The following is an 8,313-nucleotide window of genomic DNA, read 5'->3' on the forward strand; positions in this document are numbered from 1 at the left end:
CAGTCGAACAGCTGCGCACTCATGCCCGTAGGCTCCAGGTATGCAATTGAAATTGACCTTTTTGTCCTCTGATAATCTTCTTCTTTGATTTCCACCTCTAAATGCATATATGTATTTTAAATTGGTTTCAGATCCCATCATATATATAATCAAATCAATACTTACAACTGATAACAGGGGCCCCTGTTTGTACTTGTCATGGAATGAAAATGTTAGAGGCTTCGGGTCCTCTCCAAGCCCTCTGATGAACCCACTACATCAATCAATTCATTAAAAAAAAACAAGCAATACTTTCTATGAAGTATATGAAACTGCATCATTACCCAGTGAAGACGCACCGCAACATGAGAATCTAAAGGGATGCCTCACCATTCATAATACTCATTCCAATTACTTAACTTCTTTGTTAATATAGACAAAGGCCCTACATTTTGAGTTTGTGTAGAGTAGCTTTCAGAAGTAATTATAAAGGATCTAAAACCAAACCAATGAAATTTTACACCAATACCTTTACAGGGGCATAATTTACTTGAGAGATTCTAGCGCTTATCATACCTTCCAATTAAATGAATAAACAATGAGATCTCGTGTGGAATTTAACCACATGTGTATTGAAACATTGGGAGAAAAGAAGGATAAAAAAGGAACCTCAAATGATCCAAGGAAGTAATCAAAGTCGCACAGATACATGAGAGGTAAAAATTAAGGTGTGAGAATATGATTACCTAGAAACATAGACGATGGCAACACGGTGGGTCTGGGTGACTGGGATGGTTCCGGTCTTCATGTAGCCATTTTTGTGTAATATCTAAGATTGTTGAGTTCTTTTCCATGAACCGTTCTCACCAATTACCGCCACTACTGAATTCCGATACACTGTTTCCAATATATTTTTCTTCAAACCAATGAAGTCGGAGGTTCAACATTGAAATTGATTTGAACAACAAGAACTAGGGTTTTGGGTCGATTTGTTTTTATAAGAAATGGGATAATAAAAACAAGAAGCGTCGACATCTGCAATCCATTTTGAGGCGTTGGAAGCAGGAGGAGGTATGGTTTCATCAATTTTGATTGTGGTGGGTGTTGGAATAGATCGTGACAATGGTGTTGGTGTTGTCAATGGAGAAGGCGAGACGAGAAGGAGGAGGATAGAGATGCGATAAAAGCTGGTGGAGAAGGAGAGACGAGAAGGTGGAGGTGTCGATTAGGGCTTGTTCAATTGGTAGTTTCGATTGACGGTTGATGAATTGTAGTTTTTAATCGGCACAGTCTGAGGCTAGAAGAGGCATCGAGGATTGAACGCAGTGGATGTGGGTGAGGGGTAGACGAAAGGGAGAAGAAGGCGGGGGTTTAAAAAATTTGGGGATTTCATTTTCCCTCTAAGACGAAGGAGACGTGCGTTTCTTAAAAAAAAATATAAAGCGACATTCACAAAGGACGCACGTTTTAGATAAAGTGCCCTCCGTGTTTTTAATTTTTTTTACATGAGACATTAATTTAAGGGCACGCAGTAATGCGTTACCTAAATCCTTAAATTTTTTTGAATAGATGACTCTTTTTTAATGTCACTCTCTTTTGCGTAACATAGATCAATGAGTGTCGCAATTTGCGCGTCGTAAAAGGCTGTTTTTGTAGTAGTGCACCACTCGAATTCCTTGGTTGCTATCAGCTGAAGGATTTCCTGAATGGAAGTATTGAATGGAAAAATACATTAAAATGAAAGACTTCAAAATTTGGAGAAGCATTTTAAGAGGAACAATTCATATCACCACAACACTTGAAGACAGAAAAATCACTGACAAAAAAATTGAAAATTACACGGATGGTGACATTGAAAAAATTGAAGATCAAGAAAAGGCATTGACTACACTCACAATGGCATTATTTCCAGAGATTGCACAAGGTTTTAGAGAATACACTTCAGCCAAAGCTCTGTAGGAAGCTTTGATTGAAGTCTATGAAGGAAATGAAGACATGAAAGAAATCCGTCAGGATATATTGAGACAAAAGTTTAATATGTTTAACTACGTCCTTGGAGAAACTCTGGAAACTCAATTGCATCGATTTACTACACTCACTGCTGAAATGAGTTCAACCGAAATTTTTGTGTCTAAGTCAGAAATAAACAAAAAGTTGCTAAATTCTCTACCAAGGTCTTGGGATATGAATGTTGCTGTAATTAAGAAAACAAAAGGTCTAAATCGTCTAAGTTTAGCTGAAACCATGGCAATCATTAAAGCTTGTGAACTGGATGACAAGCAGAGAGAGATCAACCATGTCAATTCATACTCCACTACGAATTTGGGAACTCAATCCAACAATGCTTTTTCATCTTTCACCACTCCTCAAGTTCAACCATTTATTGCCTCCCAACCATCATCATACGTCACTCCATCTAGGCAAAACACTCGCTCTTCAATTTCCTACCCGCAAAGTGCTTCCATTTCAAAGACATCTGTTCCAGTTGCCATTTCAACTCCTGACCCAACTCCAGCTCCAAATGAAAATGCTAAAAATTTGGATTTTGGAACTGGTCTTGTAAATTGTTATAATGCTTTTGTAGTTGGTGAGTTGCCCCCTCAATTGTCATTTGCTGATCTGAACCAAATCAATCCAGAAGATGTTGAAAAAATGGACATAACATGGCAAATTGCTATGGTCGTGTTCAGAGCTAAACAGTTTTCCAAAAGGAGAGGCAAAAATAATTGGGTCATGAATGCAGAAAAGAAGGTTGGATTCAACAAAGGCAAACTTCGCTGTTTCAACTGCCATGAACCCGGTCATTTCGCCAGAGATTGCCCAAAGCTTGACAAAAGGGAAAAGGGTGAAAGAACTATGGTGCCAGTGAATAGCAGCAGAGGAGCTACCGTCAACAATCAGACAACTAATCTCGCCATGGTGGCTTATTCATTTAACTGGGGGGGGGGGGATCAAATTCAGGCTCTGAGCATCTCAGGACCTGAAAATGCTCATCTCGCCCAAATCAATGATGTTGCTGAAGGAGAAGCTGCGACTGACCCAAAAGCAGAAATGATGGAACTCCAATTCGCATTCATGGTTCAAACCACGCCAAAGTTTGCAAAGCCGGAGGTTAGTGAAATTGCTTGTTCTCAATCTTGCATTAAAACTATAAAATTCCTACGTGACCAAATTCAGCTGATTAAGAGAGAAAATGAAGAGTTAAAATATGAACGGTACACTATTAGGTAAGAACAAAAGCCATTAAAGGAAAAATTAGAATCTAAAATTAAAGATTTCAAGAAATTGCAAAAAGATTACAGAAACAAGTGTAAGAATTATGATCACATCAAAAATAAACTTGCTGCTGTAACCAAAGAGCTTGACACATTGAAAATTCGTTTTGAAAATGCTGATTTTAACTTTAAGAAGTTCGATGTGTTAAGTGAAAAGGTTGCAAAAATAATTGAAGAACAAATGAAGTGGAAAGATCAAAAGCATGTAGGATTAGGATATGAGAGTGTCCCTCCTCCATTCAGTCACACCTATATTCCTACTCCTTTGACCCAAGAAGAAATTGGTAGAGAACCATACATGATTTATGGTAAACCAACTGCTGAACAGGCGATAGGACGTAGTGCTACGGTTTTGGATACTAACATTTCTACTTAAAATGCAGATGTGTCAGTAAGCCAAGGAAAACAAGGAGATGAGAAGTCTGAGTCTAGTAAATTGGTGTCTAAGTTTGGTGTTTCCTTTTGTGATGAGTCTGTGTCTAATGTTAAGAATGATGTTTTTGTTTGTGATGCTGTGATGTCTAAAACTGATAATTCTGAAAAATGTGGTGTTGCTTTTCAGAAACCTTTCACATCCGACACTAGCACATCCATACCTTTAAATTTGTCACACAGTCTAACTCATGCACGTGCACATGTGGAAAAATTAGAAAAGTAGAAAAGAGCATGAAGTTTGATCAAGGCGGTATCATGTCTAGTGCTAATAAGCAAATTTTTTTCATTTGTGGTACTGCCGGTCATATTGCTAGAAATTGTTCTAATAGAGTGTTTGTGCAGTTTTCTTCACCAAGGAGAGATAACGAATCTCAAGAAAGGTATTTAACTAGAAAATTCTCGAGATCTCATCCTTGAGATGATGATTGGAAGATTCATCAAAAGACAAAAAGGGTAGTTTTTCAAAAGAACAAACAGGTTTTCAATCACAAAGTCTCAAACAGTTTGCCAAAGTCGATTAAGACTAAGTCAAGATCGGTTTCATCAAAGAGTGGATCTGGATCTTCAACCACTTCTGGTAGAAAATCTAACTGCTCAAAGCATACTAAAAAGAAAATTGTTTCAAAATCACCCGTGATTTTCAAGAAACCTAAATAGTAGTGGGTGCCCAAATTAACTTCCAACCAATCATCATCATCCTTTGACAATGTTTTTCTTGATGATTCCAAATCCAAAAGGTCAAAAGATAAATCTATGATCGTAAAGGGTCAACCCAGGAAAATAATGAAATGGGTCCCCAAATCTGAATGATCCCGCTTATCTTGTAGGGACAGTTGCGGAAGAATGTCGTCAGACCTTGGTATGTCGACAACGGTGGTTCCCGACATATGACAGGAGACATCTCCCAATTGCACGATATTCAAAATTTTAATGGGGGATTTGTTTCCTTTGTGGGTGGAGAAGGCGGAAAAATTATACAAAGAGGAACTGTGACGAACGGAGTGCTGAGTTTTGAGAACGTCAAACATTCCCCCGAGTTAAAGCATAGTTTGTTGAGTGTGTCTCAAATTTGTTACAAGGGTTATTCAACGCATTTTACTAAAAAGGAGTGTATGATCTTAAAGCCAGGCATTGTCATCCATGATGAGTGGATTCTTTTCATATCAAAGCGGGATGGAAATGCTTATATCATTGACATGAACAACAACATTCCTGAACAAGTCACCTGCCTCTTTTCTAAGGTCTCGGAACAAAATGCTATGTTGTGGCACCGACGACTTGGTCATGCGATTGCTAAGAATCTAAATCATCTTGCTAAACTTTACATGGAGTGTGGCCTGCCTATTAGAGACTTTATAACATTTAAAAAGTGTGTGTCATGTACCCAGGGAAAGCATCACAGAAAACCACACCTGCCAAAACAGGTGAACACAATCAGCCAGGTGCTCCAATTATTACACATGGACTTATTTGGACCTATCAATCTCCTAAGCATCATCAGGAATTCATACTGTCTTGTAATGATCGACGACTTCTCGTGTTTCATGTGGGTTTCTTCTTAGCCAACAAAGCTGGGGTATCTGATCTGATCAAGAAGTTCATTGTAATGATTGAGAACCAAACCAATAACCGGGTGAAGGAGCTTCATACTGATAATGGAGCAGAATTCAAGAACACGGTTCTTGATCACTTCTGTGCAGAAAAGGGAATTATGTGTCAATACAGTTCAGTTCGCATGCCTCAGCAAAACGGTGTTGCTGAACAGAGGAACCGAACGCTGCAAGACATTGCAAGGACGATGCGGTGTGACTCCAAATTACCTGTTTTCTTTTGGGCTGAGGCGATCAACATCGTCTGTTATGTTCAAAATCTTGTTTTGATCAACAAAGCCCAAATGAAGAATCCATACAAAATTCTATATGGTCATACGCCATCTTTAAGCCATTTCCGCGTATTTGGTTGCCCTTTTACCCTTCTTCACCTGGAATCCAACCCGATGTTTAATGCCAAAGCTAATGACTGCTATTTTGTGGGGTATGCTGCTCGCACTACGTACAGGGTCTACAACAAAAGAACAAAGATAATAGTAGAATCCTTCGATGTGCGCTGGCTGGAGGAGAATGAAACGGATGCTAGAGTGGGTCCTGATTAGCTGTTTGACTACACATCATTGTTCAAATCGTTCAATGTGTGTTCAAATAATTTATATGGTTCTACTTCTGGTTCGAAGATGGTACTTGAATATGAAGACGAATAAGTTGTTTACAGACCGCCGATAGTGTGATCTGCAATTCCTGCGGTGGAGTCATCTGTTCTAATTACTTGTCCAGAATCACCAAGTCAACAAAATGCTCCAGATGCTGATGCTATTCCTCTAACTCCAGATGAAAGAGAGTTCATGACCAAAGATGCTTCCGCTGTTACTCGAACTTTTATGGAACTTCTCTTTCCTAAGCAAATCACAAATGAGTTTGTGGCTGATCCTTCTAATGAGACCGGTTCGTCTTAAGTGGATCATTCGGCAAATGATGGAGTTATTAACATTCATAATCTTCCTTTTTCACTTAATGATATCAGCCTGGAGATACCTTCACACACTCAATGCGATCATCCGATTGATAATGTCATTGGCCAGCTGGGTGATGGTGTTAGAACAAGAAGCCAGAGTGGAGATGTTAATCAATGCCTCTATTCTTGATTTATCTCTCAAATAGAGCCAAAGAACATTGAAATGGATTTAAATGAGCCCAGCTGGGTAGATGCTATGCACGAAGAGTTAAATCAATTTGAAAAACTTGGGGTTTGGATGCTAGTTGAACTTCCTAAGGGCAAAAAGTCTCTTGACACTCGCTGGGTATACCCCAATAAGCTAGATGATTTCGGAGTCATAATACGCAACAAGGCAAGATTGGTGGTTCGTGGGTTTAGACAGATCGAGGGTCATGATTACACTGAGGTTTATGCTCCGGTGGCTTGCTTGGAGGCTATCTGTATCTTCCTTGCATACGAGTCCTACATGAACTTCATTGTTTATCAGATGGATGTCAAGAGAGCCTTCTTGTAAGGTAAAGTGAAAGAAGAAATCTATGTTGATCAACCTCCTGGGTTTATTAACTCGAAGTTTCCTAATATTGTCTACAAGTTGGACATGGCGTTGTATGGGTTACACCAAGCTCCTCGAACGTGATATGCAACTCTCACAGAGCACTTGCTCGAACATGGATATTCTCGTTGCACTATCGATCAAACTTTGTTCATAAAGCATGTGGGTAATGATAAGATTCTAGTCCAGATCTATGTTGACGACATTATCTTCGGGTCTACAACTCCACATCTATGCAAAGAGTTCGAACGAGTGATGAAAAAGAGGTTCGAGATGAGTTCACTAGGCGAAATGACCATGTTTTTGGGGCTTTAGGTCCAACAAAGATCAACCGGAATCCTGCTCCATCAAGCAAAAAATGTGTAGGATATACTTGAAAAGTTTGAGTTTCAAGACGCAAAACCTGCCTTGACACCAATGGCGGAGAGACCTCTGCTGACTCCAGATACTGATGGTGAATTCGTACATCAAACTCACTACAGATCGATGATCGGTTTGTTGATGTATCTAACTGCAAGCCATCCAGACATCATGTTTGCAGTTTGTCAATGCGCATGCTATCAGGCTAATCCTAAACTTTCACATCTTATTGCTCTCAAAAGAATTTTTCGGTATCTCAATGGCAGCCCAAATTTGGGTCTTTGGTATTCGAAAAATTCTGAATTTGATTTATATGCATTTGCTAACAGTAATTATGGAGGCTGTGAGCTTGACAAGAATTATACATCAGGAGGATGTCAATTCCTTGGTGATCGGCTGGTGTCTTGGCAGTGCAAGAAACAACACACAGTCTCAACCTCAATAGCAGAAGCGAAATATGTTGCTGCCTCTACTTGTTGCTCTCAAGTTATATGGATCCAACATCAGCTGTTGGATTACAGTTTGAACTATTTAGAAACCCCTATATTTTGTGATAAGGAGACTGCAATTTAGATCGCTAAAAATCTAGTCAATCACTCGAAAACCAAGCACATTGACATCAAAATTCATTTCATCAGAGATTGTTATGAGCGTTCGATCATTCGGCTGGAACAGGTTCCCACTACAAATAATGTGGCAGATCTTTTTACAAAGCCGTTTAACAAAGCTCGATTCGATGTGCTTGTGAGCTTTTTGAAAATTATACGTTTTGAGGACTAATTTTTGTTTTAGGTTAGTTTAAATTTGCGCATTTTAATTTCATTCCCACCCATGCCCAAATTTATGGGGAAAAATAATCAAAAACCAAACAAAAATTAGAAATCTAAAAATCCAAAAAAAAACATTAAGAAAATCAAAATATAAAAAAAATATGTTGCTGATAGATCTTGTTTGTAGGAGATGTGGTGGGAAGTGATATATGCATGTGATAACAGACAATCTGAATTTGTGTAAGGTGCCAAAGTCGAATTGTCTGGATCTGTGTTTGATGCGTTGGTAGGCACGAAAAGTTTTAGAGGGGACTTGACTAGGATTAGATGAACTTAAGAAATCTAGTGACCTAACGAATCATGACCTAGATAGTTCCACTTAGCCTGACAA

At 38.9% G+C, this 8,313-nt stretch overlaps 1 protein-coding gene across 1 annotated transcript; it reads left to right on the forward strand.

Moving 5' to 3' along the window:
- Nucleotides 1–6,420: 6,420 nt before the first annotated feature.
- Nucleotides 6,421–6,753, forward strand: LOC145064306 (putative mitochondrial protein AtMg00820). The gene has a single exon (XM_079011783.1). It carries the CDS (start codon nt 6,421–6,423, stop codon nt 6,751–6,753), a length of 333 nt encoding a protein of 110 aa, XP_078867909.1.
- Nucleotides 6,754–8,313: the final 1,560 nt, after the last annotated feature.

The sequence above is a fragment of the Lactuca serriola genome, chromosome 1 (genome assembly GCF_051521515.1).
Source record: "Lactuca serriola cultivar US96UC23 chromosome 1, Lser_US96UC23_V15, whole genome shotgun sequence".
NCBI lineage: Eukaryota > Viridiplantae > Streptophyta > Magnoliopsida > Asterales > Asteraceae > Lactuca > Lactuca serriola.

Coding starts and splice junctions, on each gene's coding strand:
- LOC145064306 (XM_079011783.1), top strand. CDS start 6,421: ATGGATTTAAATGAGCCCAGCTGGGTAGATGCTATGCACGAAGAGTTA.